At 32.6% G+C, this 20,870-nt stretch overlaps 5 protein-coding genes across 26 annotated transcripts in view; 3 read left to right on the top strand and 2 right to left on the bottom strand.

Annotated features, from left to right (window-relative positions):
• LOC126752979 (dorsal-related immunity factor Dif-like) overlaps window positions 1–3,598 on the top strand; it is a 17,051-nt gene extending 13,453 nt beyond the window's left edge. For 2 of the 4 annotated variants that reach the window (XM_050464063.1, XM_050464065.1), the window contains 4 exons: window positions 759–860; window positions 2,022–2,384; window positions 2,539–2,610; window positions 2,678–3,598. In XM_050464063.1, the coding sequence (XP_050320020.1) occupies window positions 759–860; window positions 2,022–2,384; window positions 2,539–2,610; window positions 2,678–3,264 (1,124 nt within the window). In that variant the 3' untranslated portion in view covers window positions 3,265–3,598. The remainder of the gene's footprint in view (window positions 1–758; window positions 861–2,021; window positions 2,385–2,538; window positions 2,611–2,677) is intronic. The other 2 variants (XM_050464066.1, XM_050464064.1) reach the window with 2 other exon arrangements.
• Window positions 3,395–8,181, bottom strand: LOC126752982 (putative E3 ubiquitin-protein ligase UBR7). Its single transcript, XM_050464073.1, has 2 exons — window positions 7,111–8,181; window positions 3,395–4,300 (listed from the first exon to the last, which is right to left on the bottom strand). The coding sequence occupies exons 1-2, from the start codon at window positions 8,054–8,056 to the stop codon at window positions 3,924–3,926; spliced, it is 1,323 nt and encodes a 440-aa protein (XP_050320030.1). The 5' UTR covers window positions 8,057–8,181; the 3' UTR covers window positions 3,395–3,923.
• Window positions 5,469–7,099, top strand: LOC126752984 (radial spoke head protein 9 homolog). Its single transcript, XM_050464075.1, has 2 exons — window positions 5,469–6,344; window positions 6,418–7,099. The coding sequence occupies exons 1-2, from the start codon at window positions 5,997–5,999 to the stop codon at window positions 6,913–6,915; spliced, it is 846 nt and encodes a 281-aa protein (XP_050320032.1). The 5' UTR covers window positions 5,469–5,996; the 3' UTR covers window positions 6,916–7,099.
• Window positions 8,182–8,506: 325 nt separating the features above from the next.
• Window positions 8,507–9,250, top strand: LOC126752986 (DNA-directed RNA polymerase II subunit RPB11). The gene is made up of 4 exons (XM_050464077.1): window positions 8,507–8,656; window positions 8,715–8,804; window positions 8,857–9,031; window positions 9,095–9,250. The coding sequence occupies exons 1-4, from the start codon at window positions 8,604–8,606 to the stop codon at window positions 9,128–9,130; spliced, it is 354 nt and encodes a 117-aa protein (XP_050320034.1). The 5' UTR covers window positions 8,507–8,603; the 3' UTR covers window positions 9,131–9,250.
• A 1,588-nt stretch (window positions 9,251–10,838) lies between these two features.
• The window catches only part of LOC126752976 (restin homolog), a 31,852-nt gene continuing 21,820 nt past the window's right edge, over window positions 10,839–20,870 (bottom strand). For 17 of the 19 annotated variants that reach the window (XM_050464035.1, XM_050464031.1, XM_050464030.1 and 14 more), the window contains 7 exons: window positions 20,062–20,172; window positions 17,685–17,789; window positions 17,026–17,092; window positions 12,427–16,247; window positions 11,997–12,127; window positions 11,388–11,596; window positions 10,839–11,325 (listed from right to left, as the gene is read on the bottom strand). In XM_050464035.1, coding sequence (XP_050319992.1) covers window positions 11,282–11,325; window positions 11,388–11,596; window positions 11,997–12,127; window positions 12,427–16,247; window positions 17,026–17,092; window positions 17,685–17,789; window positions 20,062–20,172 — 4,488 coding nt within the window. In that variant the 3' untranslated portion in view covers window positions 10,839–11,281. Of the gene's footprint in view, window positions 11,326–11,387; window positions 11,597–11,996; window positions 12,146–12,426; window positions 16,248–17,025; window positions 17,093–17,684; window positions 17,790–17,825; window positions 18,523–20,061; window positions 20,173–20,870 lie in introns of those variants that run through there. The other 2 variants (XM_050464041.1, XM_050464049.1) reach the window with 2 other exon arrangements.

The raw sequence follows: 20,870 nt of genomic DNA on the forward strand, positions 1-20,870 counted from the left end.
GATAGTAGGGAACCTAGTATTGGAAACTTTTCTATCGGTGAACCGAATCGGTGCTCCCTACGCTCGATTAAGTCTGCAACGCAACAAGTGAATTCCAACTATTTAGATTCCCACAACAACGTTGCTGAACGAAATGAGAGCAATAGAAATGGTAAACCGGTTGGTCGAAGTGTAAGTAGTATTTCTGGCAAGAGACCGGCACATTTAAGTACAGACGTAGTTCACATCCCTCTAAAAGGTGAAAACGCTAAGAGTTTACCCTCTCACCGAAGGTAAGGCTTTCACTTTTGGTCAGTATTTGGACCGCAGAACTCTTAGTGCTCTTCAATTAGCTGAAATACCCATTTGTGATGGGAAGATGGAACTAGTAGCTATTGCTGATAGACAAAGCATAAAAAATCTATGCGAAGGTGAATTCGGTGTCACGCTCGATCCTGAGGTAGATTTACAAGAGGCCGAACACTTCGCACTATATACGAGTATACCACCGGAGCGTCAAATCACTGCGAAAAATTCCGATACTGAGTTGCAGGTTTGTACGTCTATGGACGACGAACAAGCCGTAACAGCTGACGAAATCGCCAAACGACTGAACGAAGCAAATAGAATGCCAATTTTTTAATACTTGTGCAACATTTTTCAATTTAGGGAATTGCAATGCAAATATTACATATGTATAAGCATATTTTCAAGATCTGAAAAGATTCATATTTAAAACCACATAAATATTCGAGATGTCTCATATATTTCCATTATAGATCGTTATAAAAGAGAAAGAAAACGTCGGAAGATTAGTGGAGAAAGTCTCATAAATCAGATGAACAAAGATATGGGCTTAAACTTAAATTATCAAAGCATTTGTAAGTTGCATTTTATTTACTACACACACTTTTTCAATGAATATTTTGAAAAATACCTTCAAATGCCCTTTTTAAAGCATACGGCTAGGCCAATAACTATGTATTTAAAACAAACAAGCATCTAAAAATATCCATAGACATTTAACATTGGTACTCGGTGACCATCCATTATCTTCTCACCACCCATAGCATACATATTGCGAACATGCATAAACATCTAAACACTTACAGGTGCAAATACTTATGTATCAAATTCGACTCTAACTTAAATATGGTAAATATGTAATTTACATAGTATTTTATGTACTGCATTTATAATTTATAAAATACATGTATGTAATTATTGCCATCAAATGAAGGATTCGGTATTCGCGACAGATATGTGTACATATGTATGTATGTATATACTAATATGTCACAATCATCGAAGGTTTACTGTATTTAACGAATTCGGTACGTTCCAAATTATTGTTAGACAATTCGCAAAAGTTTATGTACTTATTCATTTTTTATTGACTCAATCATAATCGAATACCGAATAATGAACCTTATTATCAATAAAAAATAAACCATTGACTCTAATGAATATATGTACATACATTGTTTATATAAGTATGTACGTATGTACGTATTTATACATACATTTTTATTAAATCAGCTTCGCATATCACAAATGTATTGTATAGCATAATGGAAAATAAAGCATATAATCATTAAAAAGTAATTGCAATGATATTCAACATTAATTAGCAACATAATTGAGTACGACTAAATACGTTACCGTTACATTTCGCAGTAAGTCAGTATGTTTCCATCTATGTATGTATACGTGTATGTTAATAATATGCTTTTTTTCAAATATAAATATGATTATAAATAAGTATCTTCACACCATCGTACGGTATGTATGTATGTATGTGCATACAGACTTTTATAGTAATTTTATTGTTATACTCACACATTTATGAATCAAGCACTCTTAATTTTGTATTTTACTAATTTGCAAGATCATTAATTTACAATTGTGCATGCACATATCCCTTACTTGCCTATTCACACCACTATTTTTATTAATATTTGATGTTGTAAAGCTTGACATCGAATCAACGCGGCATTAAAATAGTATACGCTTTAATATTATTTCTTTACTCTTTATTCAAGCAATGAATAATACTTTCAACTTGCCTGTCACCACAGTCACACATAACTACCAAATGCCACCGCGATCACAGTTATCGCCAATACCACCACAAAATTGTAATACAACACCGTCGCCTTCCCCCCAGTGTGCTTACACAAATCAACTAAGCACATTAATGCAGGATACCACAATTCAGGCAGCAAATTGTCAAAGGCTTCATGACCTATTTAATGATCGAAAAAACCAAGAACTTGACTACAACACCAGAGACAATATTAACACCAATTACCATTATTTTGGTACTGTACGTAACACTACCAGTGGTGGTTACTTTGAACGCATTAAAGAAAAAATTGAAATGGATAACAAAAGTGACATATCTGGTAATTTAATTGTTTTGTAATCGCACATTTATAAATAAATCACTCTTTATTGCGCATTTTACTAATTTGAAAATCATTAATTTACAAATGTACATGAACATATCCCTTATTTACTTATTCACACTAAATGTATTTTTCTTACTCTTTATTGAAGCAATGAATAATACTTTCAATTTACCTGTAATCTCAACAACACAACCACATCTAGACATCAAAGATGAGCCAAGTGAGTTACACTTTAACGTTCAAAACATTTTTGAAATTATGCATATTTTCCGTTATTATTTTTTCAGTAGGCGCTGCAATGCCAATAAAGTTTACAGCAGTTGAGCAACATTTGGATCCATACAGAAGCAACTACCCAATGTCACCACAGTCACAGTTATCGCCAATGTCACCACAAAATCGTAATGCAACACCGTCGCCTATCTCACCTTCCACCAACGGTGCCTATACAGACCAACTATGCACACTAATGCAGGATAGCACAATTCAGGCAGGAAATTGCCAAACGCTTGATGCCATATTTAATGATCCGGAAAACCAAGAATTTGACTACACCACCAAAGACAACATTAACGTCTACAATGACAACACAAATTACCAAATCACGAACGGACATTATTTTGGTACTGTACGTAACACTACCAGTGGTGGTTGCTTTGAACGTATTAATAATACCGCAGTAGTATGTACCCCTGTTACACATAATATTCAGGTTACAGAGCAACGGCTCCAAAATCCTATTTCAGATAAGGAAGAGATTGAAAGAATTATATTGGATCTCATGCAAACGCCACTAACGCATTCACCTGCTCAATTAACTGATCCCGTGCAAAACAATTGCCAAGATAACGCAAATATCGATTTTTTTAACTAATTATCACAAATATAATGAGAAATTAATATTTGTTCATGGAATAAGGTTTGAAAATCTTTCTCTACTGTTTTAAAATTTAAAAGTTGACCGGTTAGAATTAGGCATTTTCTAATGAATATATGAATATATGTACATTTATATATTTTTATTTATGTATATATTTCGAACAATACACTTAATTATACTTGAGAACTTAACTGAATAAAAACAAACATATATTTTATTAAGTATAGACAACACCTCTGTAGTTAATGTGCATATTAGGTGCTTGGCTTTCAACATGTAGATGATACCGTAAGACAATAATAAAGCAAAAGAAATGTGAATAAAATGATTTATTTGTATATATGTTTTTACAAATACTCAACATTTTCATGGTCCGAATTATATTGATTTAAAGAACCTTTTTAAACAAGAATTTTATTACAAATCTCATGAGACATTTTAATTTACTAATTAAATATAACTGTTATGCGATAATTTTGAACTATGAAATAAAATGTTTGTATATTGACTAATAATGTAGAGTCCGGAATGTGATTTAAAAAAATGAAAATACTGATTCGAATATATGTATATTTTTGATGTTATAAATTAGACACCGTGCAAATTTAAGTATGTATGTGCAAGGCTTTGAAACTTGATATATTAATTCACGATTAACGACAAAGATACGGTTGACCTAGATCAGCGTTTTTTTCACTCCGCATTTCTTGGAAAAAACGATTGATATCCGCTTCGGTGACAACTTTTTTGGAAGCAGCAAATGTTTGTAAATATTCCTTTAGTTTATCTTTCATGCGGTTATACTCTGTTATAGCGTCTATTTGCTGCACTCGACCAATAGAAGCTAATGCGCGTATACCTTGTTCATATGTAGACTCAATTGCTCCACGTTTTTTACCTCGCTCTTCATAAGACATGGCAGAATCTTCTGGATCTAACAAATACTCCACTTTTTCAGTTTTATAGAGCTCCAAACAATGAACGCATTTACATAAAGCCTCACGCCAGTCACATTTCCAAAATGTAGCTCCTGAAATCATTACAATTATACAAATTTATGCAATTTGCAACTAATTTTCTCTAAGTTTTGCAGAAGATTGGATATGGGTCAAACCATGTCAAGTGGTCCATGAAAATTTCGAAAAATCACCGATTTTGAAAATGAGCAGTTCATTAGAAAGGGGACCAGACGCATACCCTGAGATATGTAAATATTTCGTCAAAATTCATCGTTGCGCAGCGCGCTCGTGTGCTCTCGACATCTGTGCCGCAAGAAAAGCATAAGCGCATTGCGCAACGATCGATGTGCCATACGTTTAAAGAGCGTTTGGGGGACAAAAAATTCAATATCTTTGGAATGGTATGAATGAACACAAAAAAAATTTCAATTGTTTAACAAAAAATCATGTAAAGTATTATTATTTAAACAAAGGGACGGTAAAAAATATCTATAATATAGCACTATTATTTTTTTTACTTTACAAAATGTCATCGTTTTATCTCCAGTAGTTTATGAGAAAATTATTTTACACTTTTATCATGATCTAAATTTCAACCTTCAATAACTTAATCAAAAAGAAGAATTTTGACGAAATATTTACATATGTATGTATATCACGGGGTATGCATCTAGTCCCCTTCCTAATGACCTGCTCATTTTCAAAATTGGTGATTTTTCGAAATTTTCATGGACCACTTGACGTGGTTTGACCCATATACTATATTGACATTTACATTATGTAAACAAATCTTCAAAGAAGAGAGAAATAATGGTTACCCGGTGTAAAGATTCTCTATGAATTTCAATTATATTATCTCACACATTGATTCGATATTTTCGGTTAAAAGTCAACTATAAGTACTGGTACCTAGGGGCTTGAACACCTTTGGTCCGGTTTGGATAATTTCTGGCCAAAGGATGACATATTCTAACGGCATGATTAGTGCAAAGTTTTATCTCGTTATATTAATTGCTTCTTGATTCGTATACTGGAAAGTGAAATAATCAAATTTTAAATTGTAGTCCAGTTTTGCCCAATTTTGTACTGTCAGATAAAAAGCATATAATGTCATGTACTGAAGTTGAAATCGGTCTCCAGATATGCGATTTAGATAGTGGGCAGTGCCACACTCATTGTCCAATATTTTAATATCGGGAGTGAGCGGGCTTATGACCCGATATAAATGAGTATAAAAAGTTTAGAGAGGATATCATGATGATTTGATTTCAATGACAACCAATTTGAACCTTATCAAGATGGGATTAAATAACCGCTACAACAACAACCACAAAACATCAATTATACTCTATATTTAACGTTCCGTTTCTATCCTAACTTCTTGGTTAAGATAGATAGATAAGGTGGTTATTCGGATGGATCCAAGGGTCTTAAACCGGAATTTGTCTCTCGGGAGGTTGATTAAATTTTTATACCTAATGAGGTTGTAATCACCCAAAACCACAAAAAACATAGAAAAAGTATTCTACTATTCCTACGGATTAAGTCGATTAAGTGGAAAAATCGAAAATATGCTTAGTCTAAAATCTCAGCTAGCTTAAGTTAATCTTTAGCATTTTGATGAAGAAATCGGTTCTTTACCACTTTATTTAAAATCACTTTATGCAAACATTTATCTAAATATATCTAGTAAACATTATTTTTCCAGTCAATATGTATAATTTAGAAAGGCTTAATATTTTTTAATGTTTTTTTTTCAGAGTAAAAATGAATATTGAATATTTCATTGAAGGCCTTGAATGTCTAATGTACTGCGGACAAAAAATAACACCTGAGCAAAAGGTTTTAATCGAAAATTCGCTTATTGTACTGCAGAATGAAAATCGATTCACAGGCATGTACTTTTGGGGTCGCATTAATGCAATAACTAGAGACTATTACATAGCTTTCGGCTATACCCAGGATTGCTTAAAAGACCGAAAATTCTTTTACACGCTTGATGGATATCAATGGATGATGTTGCCTTTTGTGCATAGTCCGAAAATTTTTCAAGCTACTATTTTATGTCGCGAACCTTTTTTAGGAGATCCGATTCTTGTAACAACAGTAGAATTGGTAAATCTTATGTGTTTAATAAAAAAAAAGAACAATATAGTGTTTATAGGATCCTACATTATAGTGTTTATAGGATCCTACATTTGAAATCGATGCTAACCAAATAATCTCTGCGAATTTACCAGAGAAAGTTAAGCTAAAGGAAGAAGAGCGTTTGGCTGCCATAGTATTTATTATTACAGAGGAATGTGCAGTTTGCCCACGTGGAGCCCTTTATAAGCTTACGGATGGACGTGTTATACCCAACCAGATGTTTCGTGGCCTCAACGATCTGCAAGTTGAAAATATTTCGAACTACCAAATACTTCGATTACCACGAAACGATTTAAAGCACAATTTGCTGAAGCGCAGTGATTACAACTACGCCATTGATTTCTTAGACTGTATAGCCGATGTAATACCGCTTCGTCAAGCATTCTCTTTGAACTTAATGAGAAATGAACGCTTAATAATTATAAAGTCTTGTCTATGGCCAGGCATGACATTTTTTCATAAGTTAAACTCGCGTAAACATGGTTTTCTTTATTTTGGAGACGGCAAGAAAAATTATGATCTACTCTTTATGTACTAACAATCTCTAATTTCTTGTAGCTTTAGTTTTAAAAATAAAATAATGGATTTACCTACATTAACTATATTTGTAATGGCTTTGTTTTGTTTTGAAAATGCAACGAAATCACCTTATTTGTTTTGTTTTACGGGAAAACAATAAAATAATTTATGGTGTAAGATTAATGATGATACAGAATGCTATGTTGAAGCTTACCTCCTACGTAACCCGTTTTGGCTTTTGGACGAAGACAACTATCTTCATTAGCTGTATTCGAAAGGGAATCATTTTCGATCTTCCGTCGTTTAGCATCTGGAGCATCAGTATCTGTATTCTCATCAATATCAATAGTAGGGCTAACTTGCGATTCCACAATTTTTTCCGACGACATCGTTTCGACCGCATTCATATGCATTATATCCGAAATGCTCTTGTCTAAATCTGAACGTAATTTGTTGTCGTGATCTTCACACAACGAATTATTTTCTGATGTTACCTTATACAATGGTTCGTCCGAATTATCAAGTGCATCAAGTGCCAGCCCAGTATAATCTTGCAGAAAGATGTGTTTTTCCATACATTTTTCACAAATCATTTCTGCACAGATATCAGCGTTAGCTATTTTTTTTGTGGATTCAGACATATCTAAATGAATCAAATGAAACCAATCTTCGCAAACTGTGCACTGCAACATCACTTCTTCCGTGGTTCGCTCAGGGTCTGGGTATGGCCTATGACATTTACAATATAATCCTTGAAAGTTTTGGTTATATAAGTTCTCCGAATTACACTCTTGTGGTATTGGCAATCCAACATTAAGTAGACAGCATTGTTGGGTAGACATTTTTTCCGTGGGGCAATCGCAACGAAAATTACGTTTTGTATACAATTCGACAAGTTCGTGATTTTCGTGGCAACGATAAGAACATGCTAAACAGATTCCAGCGCATTTATTCAAGTCAGTACGACCTTCAGGACAGCAAGTTAAACAAGAGTAAAGAGCCTGCCTCTTAATGGCTCCCTGAGAATATGTGCAACATTTCTCATCTGAAGCGCCTAAAACAGCATTGTATTCCTCTTCTAAATCGTGCTCCTCTTGCAAGACATCAACCATTGTAACACTAGACTCATCTAAAGAATTTTCCGTCTGTTCAGAACTCATTGTAAAAACACCTTTTTTAGCTAGCTTTGTAATAAAACTTTTATACCGGTCTGCAACAAATACTTAAAAATGATAGAAAGTTGTCCAATCGATCTTCACAAATTTATAAATACATACATGTACAATTAACATAACTTGGCGCGCGCCCAGAAAGTCTTTTTATTTACAAGTTATCGAAAATGCTACCAGATGTAATAACTTTACATCAATTCAAGTTAGATGAATTGTCATTAGTGGTTGAATTACCTCAACGTTAGAGGAAACAAATTAATTAGCAGATACAAATGAAGTACAAAGTTCTATACAAACAATATAGTACTAATATAATCCGTTTTCATACCTATGTACATTAGACATAAAAAATATTGGCCAGTGAAAATAGCTAACTCAGGAAATAATTATTGTCAGCGGAGATGGGATGTAACATTAATCGCGAAGATATCGATAAATAAACAACAGAAATTCTCCCTTAACAAATTCATAGTTGGTAATTTGCATCGGTTAGCTTATTTATTATTTTATTTAGAAGTTATATATTTTCTACGAAATGAATGCTCCACCAACGTTCGAATCTTTTTTACTGTATGAAGGTGAAAAGAAGTAAGTTGTTAATATTTAACAAGCTATCTAATAATGAGGCTAACCTGTTGATTTTTAGAATCATCAAAGAGTTGGATACAAAGGTTACAAACGCTGCGATATTCACTGTCAACAAGGAGGATCATACACTTGGCAATATGATTAGAAAGTATATAGTAATGAAATTACTTCAAATAAATCTTAATATGTTTTTGTTTTAGTCAACTTTTAAAGGATCCAAATGTTCTTTTTGCTGGGTACAAAGTGCCGCATCCATTGGAGCACAAATTTGTTATAAGAATACAAACTACTTCCGATTACTCACCGCATGAAGCATTCATGAATGCGATAACAGATTTATTAGCAGAACTATCATTGTTTGAGGAGCGATTTAAAGTAAATTACGAATTGTGTTCATTAATTTTGTTGATACTAATCAAGCTTGAATTTTGCCTATAGGAAGCTATTAAGGAAAAAAGGGAAGGTGGCGATTAAATAATTCATTTCGAAAATATGGATGATCACATCCCCAAGACAAAGTCAAACATACAATTATTATATAATGGACTTGATTAAGATAATAAAATAAAATAATAACAAAAAGAGCAAATTTGAGTTACAGTTGTTTTATTTAATAATATGTAAAAATGGCCGAATTATTTCAATAATATGATTGCAATAAGAATATATGTAGAATATTTTATAAACTTTTAAGTAGGTATGAAATTAACAAATTCAATTATATCGTTATATTAGCATATATTAATTATTTAAGCAATTGTTTTGCCATGTTTGGTTCCATTTGATAATTCCATTTGGTCAAATAAAAAAGTTTTCCTATAGACGGTTCCGACAAATGAGCAGCTTCTAGAGATTTTAACAATTATTAGCAAATGGTACTCACATTCCAACACCAGCAATCCATTAGGAACAATTTGCTGATCGCGGACGTAGCTCTTCAACAGTCTTATTAATGTTTATATACAAGTTTATGCTCATATGTCACTAAAAATTTTTCATATACATATATATTTGATATTTTTTAAATAACTAGCCTAAGTCCTCGTCTTTGCTGTATGTATGTACATCAGTATGTATGATGCAACATTTACACAAATATCCTATCACTTGAAATAAATTATACGTAAAATATGTCAGAGTCTTTGCATAATACTGCATCGAATATCGTTACACATACATATGCTTCTTGTTATAGTGTATAAAAATGCAATGCGTCGCACGCCCTTTTCTAATTATATAGTAATGTTTTTTTCAAAATTTATCGAATGTATTTGCAAAATTGACGTCTGAAACCCAGATAGTAGTGCACGTAAGTAACACAAACTTGATCGTTGCCGTTTAAATATTGCATTGTTCTGTGCAATGCTTCAGGATTATTCGTAAGCTATTATGAAATCATAACAAATTATTATTCAACTTTTTCTTGTGCAGTAACAACTATCAGTATTATCCCTATACATATGTAAACAAATATTACTGTACCCTGTCAGTAGTTGTGTGATATTATTTTGTTTTTGCTTTTTTAGGCAAAAAATATTAAAATGATTCTTACATTAATATATGGAACACGTGATTATGATTTGAAATACAATTTTGTTTATATATGAATTGTTTTTACTTTTAACCTAAAACAATGCATGCATGCTACATCCCGAGGTTACAAACTACCTATCCACCAATTTTCAGCCAAATAGGTTCGGCCGTTGAGTTATCAATATACGTATACATACTTATGTATATTACAAAATTGACAATGATTTTACAAAAAATACCTCCATCAGGACCTTCTGCAGGATAAAATGTTCCCGTTAATGAAATATTATACATATTATCATCGCTATATGCAGATATAATGCTATAAAACCTAAATAAAATTTTGTGAATGAAAAAAATATATCTAAATTATAGGCTACATAAATCTCTTCACACTCTTTAAATGGATATAATTTGCAATACCAAATTTCTTCGGGTAACTCAATATAAAATTAAATATCTAGCTTGCCTTATTCATGGGTTAATTAAAAATCTTAAAAATATACCGCATATTTATCTATATCGAAATGATATAATTTAATTATTTGTTAACAAATAAATTTACAACAAGTAAATTTGGTTGTAAAAATGCAATTTTTTCCCTATCTACATATTTCAATCGCACATTTAAATAAAGTAAATCACAACATAATCGGCGATTAACAACAAAATATATTTTGTATTTTGTTACATGTTGCGTGTAAAATTACAAATAACAAACTAGTTTTAAGCAGCTATTTTAAAGTAATAGTAATGACACAAAGAGTGTTTTTATTTCTTTAGTTCTTTGCAACTCTAAAATTTGTATTAGTTAAAGAATTTATAAAATTATATTAGAATCAACAAATATAAATTTTAGCTATACTTCTTTACAAGTGTTTGTATGACTAAGTGAAAGAAGAGAATTATGTACATATGTACACGCACATGAGTAGCAAACAATAAGGTTTAGTCCTCAACTATTTATCACAAACGCATAATATTTAAAAATATACACATATGTATGCATATTGAAAAAGTCGAAATGTTCAATATCGTTAGTTAGTAGATAAACATACTATAATACATTTGTATATAGTAAATAAAGTTTTGCTACCACTCGTCTTCAGCGCATTCACCCGTTACGTGACCGAAAACTAAAAGAGGGAATAATTTAATTAATCCTATCGGAACCTCATATAATTTGGCAAAAATTTACCTTCACAGGTTTCACAGTATTTTCGTGGTTCTGGTAATTTCCGGACCTTCCTTTCTGTCGCTGCGGTCAACGGTGGAGGTGAGTAGTCTCGATCATCGGATGCTTGAAGAGGGCAATCTTCGGTTTCGTGTTTGTCAAATTCATCGCAAATATCGCAGAAAACACGAGGAGCTGGTTTCCGCTTAGCGATTAATTCAAAAGCTTTCGGTCTAAAAAGATCAAAGATATTTACATTTACATCACTTGAGTAAAAGTTTGTGCTTCGTGTATTTATATCTGCATAACAATAGATTAAGCAAAGAAATTAAAAAAAATGTATATTTTTAGTTCATGTTCAATTCTCAACAAAATTATTAACCATAAAAAATACAATATCAAATTCTAAGAAAGAAATAAATAAAACTGGAACAAAGTTTGCCGTGAATTCGCATTTTTCACGACTTAAATAAAACATTTAACTGATATTGTGCTTATTGCACCTGGTAAGAGCTTTTTAATAAATAAAAAAAAGTGTTTTGTGCAATGAAGACTTACATGTGTATCAATAATAGAAATTATTGGTGTTTTAAAAAAAAATGTGTATAGTAAATATTTTCATGTTCTACTTACTGAGTAAAGTCTGTGGGTAACGCTTCTAGTGCTTCGATCTTAGCCTTTAAAGAGTCATTTTTCTTTTGCATGTCCGCAATTATAGAATTCAGGAAGTTGATTTGTGCTAAGTTGCCTTCTGGTTCTTCACCCTAGAATCATTTACGTAACTTTTATGCATACAATAAGAATGGGGCAACTAAATATCGCCCATTTAATAAAAGACTGACGTTAGTCAAAAAGTCGTTTTTAAGTAATGCAGAATTAACTGTAGTTTCATTTGTACATACTATATATTAGAAATAAAGAAAATATTTAGAAAAGCATAGTAAAATTATAGAAAGAATTTGATTGACAATTATAAATATATTTTCTCTTTGGGTTTTATTTACGTCAGTCTTTTATTAAATTAAACATACATATTTATGTATGTAAGAATTTGTTTGCTTACCTCTTTTGGCACATCAGCAGTTGCTGAATTATTTGGTTTCAATTCTTTCAATGCTTGTAATTCATTGATACGACTTTGTGCAGCAACTATTTCACGAGTTTTTTCTAAATCAAGACTCTCAAGTTTTCGTTGTATTTTAACGTTATCACTATTTAAACTTTCTTGAAATTCCATATTGCGCAAGTTTTCTTCTTCTAACTCTTTAACACGTTCCTGCAGCTTGTGTAGCGCTTCGTTCTTAGCCGTGTTTTCATTATCCATTTCGTTGACTACTTGTTTGTATTCGTCGAGTTGACTTCGCAAGGCTGCTTGTTGTTCTAATAAATCTTTTTTTTCATAAACTAGTTTTTCTAATTCCGTATTTGCAGTATTCAATTCAGAGATTTTTGTGGTCTGATCTAATAATGTGCTCTGTAATCCTACTAAAGCCGTTTGTGATGCTTCAAATTTAATCAAGATACTCGACAGTTCACTTTCTTTTTCCGTTATAATTGCCGATTTTTGTTCAATATGAGCTTGCGCATCAATTAATTTCTGCTTCATGTCGACAAGTTTTTCACCAATTTTTTCCATATTTTGATCAGATTCCATTTCAAAAAGTTCGAATATATGGGCTGTTTCACATTTTTCTTGTTCTAAGGACAGCAGTGCATGCGACATCTCCGCATTGGTTGCTGAAATATTTGTGTTGACTGCTTGCACTGTGTCCACCATTTTCCTCAATTCCTCTATCTTACTTTTATCGTCTTCTGCCATTTTCGTTCTAAATTGGACTTCAGTGTTCGCAACATCTAATGCACTTTTCAATGATTCAATTTGATTTTGGAACTCCTTGGCATCGTGAAGTACGCTTGACTTTGCTTTTTTTAACTGTTCGATTTCACTACGACTTTTTCTCAGTTCATCTTCGATTGTTTTTAGTTCTGATTGCAAACTCTCTATTGTCTTATGTAGTTCCAACTTTTCTAACTCTAAAGTGCTGAGTGAATTTGAACCATCCAATTTGGTTTGACGTAATACCTCACGTATCTCTTCACCCTCGTTGCATAAGTTAATTATTTTTTTACCTAGCTCATCCTCCTTTGCTTTAAAATCGAGTTGAGATTTTAGTAATTCATCTTGTAGAAGTTTTATTTGTTGTTGTAGACTGGAAATAGCCTCATCTAACTTGGCCTTACTCTGCTCTGCATCCCTTAGCTGCGCTTGGAAATTTTCGATAATTTTTTTCTGCTCGGTTGATTCTTTCTCCTTCAAGATATCTAACAGACATGTTGACTGTGCTTGCATTTCAAATTTCAATAATTCAAACTCTTCTGCTTGTTTGTCTTTTGATTTTATTGCTTCTTGCAATTCACTTCTTAACAGATCCGTTTCACGAAGTTTAGCTTCAAGTCGCTGTTCTAGCTCCTGCAATTGATTGCTAAGTTGCAAGCGATCAGCAGTTGATTTGTCTGTTAAGTCCTGCATAGTTTTCTGGTTTTGAGTAAGCTCCTCAGTCAATTTGGTTACAAGTGCACCAGAAGTGGTTGACGTGTTTCGCAGGGTTGCCAAGTCTCTTTGAAGATTCTCATTTTCATTCTCTATTCTCGTATATTTCGCAGAAAGTGCTTCAAATTTGCGTGATAACTCGCTTAATTCCAGCTCCTGTTTACCACATTTTTCTTGTTCCAGCTTAAGAATTTCTACGCGCTTGATATTCTCCTCGGTAGCACTTTTCATTTCCTGCGTAAGCATCTCTACTTGGCTACACAATATATCTAGGCGTTGTTGACTGGCCTCCAACTGTCCTTCGAGATTAATGCGCTCCATGCTAGTTTTATCCAATAGTTCATCGTAAGCCTTTTGTTTTAGTGTCACCATTTGTGACATTTTCAAAAGTTCAGTGTTTGAATCTGTAGATGATGTACGGAGTGTGTTCAAATCATTTTCAAGTGTTTTATTCTGCTCAACCATAGATTCATATTTGCTTTGCAAATTCTCCTGCTTACGTTTTTCGTCACTGAGTGTCAGCTCGAGTTTAATACTCTTTTCCTCAAGAACAGTCAATTGCTCATTTTTTTTTGATATCTCGCTGCGTGTTTGCTCAGTGATTGCGCGCTCTTCTTCCAAATCTTTTGAAAAATTTGTACATTTTTGAATAATCTCTTCTATCTGACTTTCTAACTTCAACCGTTCATCATTATTTCTTCCTTCAGTTTCTAGTAAATTCTTCTGATACATCGCGAGTTGATCTTTAAGTCTACTAATCTCATCCTCAAGTTGACAAATAATTGATCGGGAAGAATTAAGTTCATTTTCAAGAGTCTCATTTTGAGTTTTCAGACTTTCACATTTTGTATTGAGGCTATCTAGCTTGCGCGTCAAATTTCCGATTTCAAGTTGTTGCTGCGCACACTGCTCATCTTGCATTTTATTTGCGATGTTTAAATCAGAACATTTGTTTAAAGTTAGCGCTAGCTCTTGCTTTTGTTGATTTAAGTCATTATTTGCGGTTTCAAGCGCACTCATGGTCGTATTAAGGTACTCTATTTTTTCTGCTATTACACGATCGTGATTCGCACATGCCTCCGCCTGAGACTTTAAAGCATTTTCTTTAGTTCTTAAATCTTCCAGCAGGGTTTGCTCCTTTACCTTAAATTCTTCGATCTTTGAATTCAATTCTTGTTCGGTCATCGAAAAATTCGATTCAAGTTGCTTTAAGCCTTGTTTTAACTGACCAGCCTCGATGTTAAGAGCCTCAATCTTTTTCATTTTTTCATCTAGACATTCCTGTAATTTTCGTTGATCACTTTCTCGATTTTCGGTGAGAGTTGTATTCGATTTTTTTAATTCTTCTAGGCTTTCTGTATATTCTTGTTGCTGATCCTTTAAAAGCTTACGAAGTTCTCCTTCTGTAACGGCGGCAATAATTTTCAATTCTTGTTCTTTTCTAAGCTCTGCATTTAGACGATCATTTTCTACTGTAGCATCATTAATTTTTTTTTTCATATCTTCTATGACAATATCTAATTGTGTAATAGCATCTATATGCTCCTGATCTGCACTTGTTGCAGCCGACAACTGCTCTTCCAAGGTCTTCTGCGATTCAGTCAATTTTTTCACGTCTTCATTGACTGCTCTAAGCTGTATTTCTGCGGAGTCTTTAGTATTTCGCAAACTTATTATCTCATTTTTCAATTTCTCGACTTCTTGCAAAATTTCAGTCATTTGCTTTTTCTCCTGCAAAAGTTTGTCTTGCTGTACTTTAACTAGTTCCTCTAGTGTCACATTCTCTGCTTTTTGCATGCTTAATTCCGATTTCAACTTCGCTAATTGCTCATTAACATCCTGCAATTGTGAATCACGATTTTTGCATTCTGTTTGTAAAATCTCATATTCATCTTGGTTATTAGAACGTTCGATTTCTACCGTAGATAGAGCATTTTTCTGAGCAGTAAGTTCAGAGCGCAATGTGTTTAATAGCATATCCTTCTCCTCCAGTTTAAGAGTAAAATCGGTTTGCAACTGCTGACGCTCCTTCTCTGCTTCTTCTTTAAGCAGATCCAATTCATGACGCAGATTCTGAATGCCACATGCTGATAATGAGAATTTTTCAAGACTCTCATCTTTGTACACCAGTTCTTTTTGCAATCCTTCATTTTCCTTTTGAAGATATACTATATTTTCCTGCAATCTTTTTTGCTCATCTTCAGCGTTAACGAGCCGAGCTTCGTATTCCTCTTTTTGTTGTTGTAATTGTAATGTAATTTTGGCGTTCTCGGCAATGGATGTTTCAGTCGGCGCATTAATGGCAGTAGAGGTATCTTTAGCGGAGTCTGTTTCTGTAGGTGGTGTAAAAAAATTAATTTACGTAATATAATAATAGACATACATGTGGAGTGTTATTCTTGTAGCGATATTGTTGTACTGTTCAACAGATAATTTTTACTTTTATACATGTATATTAGGGTTCCGATAGTTGATTTCTTTTTGCTGACCTTCATTACCGTAACGTCACACCACGTATACCATGTTGTATGAGCAACACAAAATTTATAAGGCACCTTTAGTTATGAGAGCTCAGTACATTTGCTGTATAACTTTAACTGCGTATAACCAAATAATGGATAATTTTTATGGAAAAAACGAATCAGAGAAATGCTTGTGTACTTATCTACAAGGAGTAGAGCGCAACATTTTGTATTAGCATGTAGACTTTTAAAAGTTGTAGGTTTATTTGCTTAAGCAAATTTCCCTCTATCAATAGAGGAAAAGTAACATGATTTAAGCACGGTTTAAATTGAAAAAGAGTTTGTTTACGTTTGCTTTTAGGATAAAAACTGGAACTTCAGGACACGTCAACAATAAAAGTTCATCTTCAGAAATAACGGAAGCCGTAATGTATATGTACAAGTATATAAATATATGCCATTAATAATTAAATTATTTATATAATTTAATATTCTTCCGCCAAGCTTGGGCAGGAGGTATTGAACATACTTATGTATGTATGAATGTAGTATTGTATTCTTGTGCTAAACATTCAAAGATGCTTTTAAATGGCCTTTTAGAAGAAATGAATGTTAATACTGTGCTAATTTTAAATTGAAGTTCGCTTACCTGTAGAAAGATCTGTTAATTTTTTCTCCAATTCCTGAATTTTTTCCCTATATACATGAGTTTGGACCTAAAACATAAAAGGTGGACTTTGAGTTGAAGTTGTTATTTATTCAATTTAGAAAATTAATTCCAAAAGTTCAAAGGCATTTATTTAATTAATGCATACTCCGTTCGGAATTTAGTTGTGTTGTTTTAGAAACGGCTGTGTTTGTGATTTACGATAAATTCGAAGAAACTTTAAACATTTTTTGAAAAAAAAAATTATATGCACTAATGTTTAATATGGTACAGTGGAGAGCATTTTTATATTTGCATGAAAAAATTATTATTTATTCATTTATACAAAACGTTATATGTTTTGAGCTTACATAAAATCCCTTAAGACATTTAAATTTAAGCGATCTCCTCTGAAAGACTTTGTGATGGATCATACAGCAGATCCTTCATTTTTTGTGATATGGGTAGTAAGTAGACTAATAGCCATTGAGCAAGTCTAAAATTAAGAGGGGCATACCGAAAAACATTTAGCGCCACAATTAAATATGTTATATGTGTTGGATTTGGCTTTTACTTATTGCGCCATCTATTTAACAGTGAACATACTAATGCTTGTGAACTTTTAATATTCATTTCCCAATCAGCTAATACGACTTTCTTACATCGTTACCACAGTACGTAGCTTCATCGATAGAGAATTGCAAATCTTCCGATTTTTTACGTTCATCATCCAGTGAGCGCTCCAATTGAATTATTCGGGACTTCAACTAATGTTCAAATGGGAGATAAAAGGAAATAAAACATTTGAAAAGGGCTACAGCAACTTCAATTTTATTAGAAACTTGAATTTTACAAAAGCATATATAAATATATTTATGTATCATCACATGACTATTAAGTATATTCCATATTAGCAGCAAATATATTGCATATATGTATATTTCTAGTTATACCTCTAAAGGTGCAATTGATTTTATTAAATATTTATTAAATATAATAAAGTAGCATAATAGTAAAAATCGTAAATTGAGTAAGCAATAAAATTCGCTCAATAAATCCATATGTACATATGTGTGTATGTATGCATATTTATCACATGGCTACTGTTGCAGCTTGCAGCTAGTTTTGCTTGCAATTATAGTTAACTTTGATGATCGTATATAATTCCTGATTTAGAATGCAGCACCGTAATGATATAGATCCTTTATATTGATGTTAAATTTTGGTGTTTTTAGTCAGAATTCCATATACACATGTATTTCTCAGATAATTTGAGCACCGCTTACATCTACTTATAAATACATGTATGTATGTATATAAGGTATAAGCCATCAATAACCGCGAATCCTATTTGATACGGAGCGGTGTAAGGATACTGTGTAGAATGCAGTGCCGTTCATGATTGCCATACCAGCCTCGAAATTCACGACGAAGTTCAGCCAGGCGAAAACCTCGACGAGTGATGAGTCGTACCCAACGGTCTGAACCATTGAGTTTATCCTATATTAAATATTGTGGTAGAAGTGTGATTGATATTGATGTATTTTTAAAACTACATTCGGACATATTTTAATCTAAAAAATCTTAATACAATGGCTTATTCTCATATACATATACCTTTGCCTTCGCCCACTATTAGCACGCATACATAGTATGTAAAAGCCGTTCTAATTTGAAATATTTTTAGAACCTTCAATAAATTCCATAACTACTATTCAGATACTTATAACATATTCACACCTACAAATATGCATGCAGGTATGGGCAAAAAAATATTTTATAAGCATGTTATGTTTTTTACTAATTCAATTACATGCACACACACGCATGCATACATATGTACATACACCCATTCACTGCTCCCTTTTGTAGCCGAAAGCAGTATTTTTCGTACTTTGCAATTAATGAAACAAACTGCAGTCTTTTCAATATGCAAATGACATTAAATTATTTATTTAAAATTAACATATAATCAAATATAACAGTAACCAGAACAATAAAAGAAAATATCGACAATTCATTGTCCCATATGAAAAATGCATTATTGGCTTTGCAACATTTGCATAGAAAGTTTTTTAAAAGATTATAATAAGTTTTCAAATGTGCGAAACTTATAAACATAAAAAAGACAATTAATGCCAAATTCATTAAAAGTTATTAGGTGTGAATTGAATTCGTACGATTGAAGTGAAATACATTTGTGAACTTACAATTGGTAGTTTTTTCTATAGTAACTGTTTGTTTTATGTAATATTTGATTTTTGTATATGCCAATTTTTCTTTTATATGAGAAAAACACTTTCATTCAAAATATTATTTCATTCGAAATTTTTCGGAATACCTAGAAACTGCTCGGTCGTTTCAACCGGAAATTTGGACGATCTGTTCCGATGATCCATATGAATGTATGTGAGTTTACTTGCATGCTATTAAATTTATAAAACCAAATAGTAAAATCATAAATTAAGTAACAAAATAGCAGTTTAAAACCAAGAACAGAAATATGTCTTAGAGATAAAAAAGTAGATACGCCAAATGTTCAACGGAAAACAAATCAGCAAATATCATCGCATCTATATTTGAATGCTTAACAATCGGAATGTTAGCAGGTTAAGGTGAGGAAATGTGCCTTTGTAGGTGTGTATGTATGTATGTATTGTATAGGACCTCATCTTATACAAATATTTGCATGTATGTGCTTATGTGTACGAAACCCCAATTATCCGAAATATTTCCAACAACCATATACATTCCTATAATTATTTTGCAATTATGTAGAATCTAGAATGCATATAATTTATTTGTATCCCAAAACCACACTCTTTTCGTTGGTGGTGTAGGGGAACGTGAGTACGTCCACTGTTGCACCAATGAGGAACGTTTCTTCGCAGACGAAGAGGGCGGCGATTGGGAACCGCGTGATGAACGCGACGACGGTCGTGGCGGAATAGTGGGCAACCGTTGCCGTGTCAAACGGAAAGGTCGTTTCTTATCGGCGTACACAACCGGCGCATAAAGCGCGTCTTCGTAGATAATTACCTCGTTTATATTCTTCTGGTATTGTAGCGCCTGATTCTGGCAGTCCTCACGATCCAACTCTCGCTCGATCATTAATTGCTCAATGTGCTTCTGCTTCTCGTGTAGTAAATCCTAGCCGTGTCCATATTAAAAGGAAAAAATGTAAAGAAAATTATACAATTTATTCACCTTAATCAAAGCCATTTAGACTTAAACGTGCCATTTAGACTAAATCATTTTGTCACATGCAACTATGGAAATTTACTTGTGTCCGCAAGTACATATGTGCATAAGAATGCATATAGATACAAAGGGGGAAATGCATTAATAATGGTATGTACGTATATAAATATGTAAAGGGATTTGCAGTTAAAACTCACAAAAAATTAAAAGCACAAATTTCACATATGAACATTTCTTTATATACATACAAGTGCTGTAATAAAGTAATAAAAAACCCCGTTTCTAGCTGTACATGTTCGGACCTATTTATTTGATTCTTATGATTGTTGAACGTTACCAGGTCAATTACCTTTGTATTAAAATTACATGTAGCTGTACATATGTAAGTATGCAGATACATAGACTTGCATACAAATACACATATGTATGTATGTACTAAACGTACATACATTTAGTTTAGTTTATTAATGTTTAGCTTTATTTATGAAAAATCAAAATTTGATTTTTGTAAAACAAAGATCCAGCAAGAAAATAATAATAATGTGCATAGAAAAAGGAAGTGATTGATTTATTTGATTTGAAAAGACAAAATAATAACAAACAAAAAACAAAATACATATACATACCTATGAATACATATACACATG

Source organism: Bactrocera neohumeralis, chromosome 3, assembly GCF_024586455.1.
Source record: "Bactrocera neohumeralis isolate Rockhampton chromosome 3, APGP_CSIRO_Bneo_wtdbg2-racon-allhic-juicebox.fasta_v2, whole genome shotgun sequence".
NCBI classification, from domain to species: Eukaryota; Metazoa; Arthropoda; class Insecta; order Diptera; family Tephritidae; genus Bactrocera; species Bactrocera neohumeralis.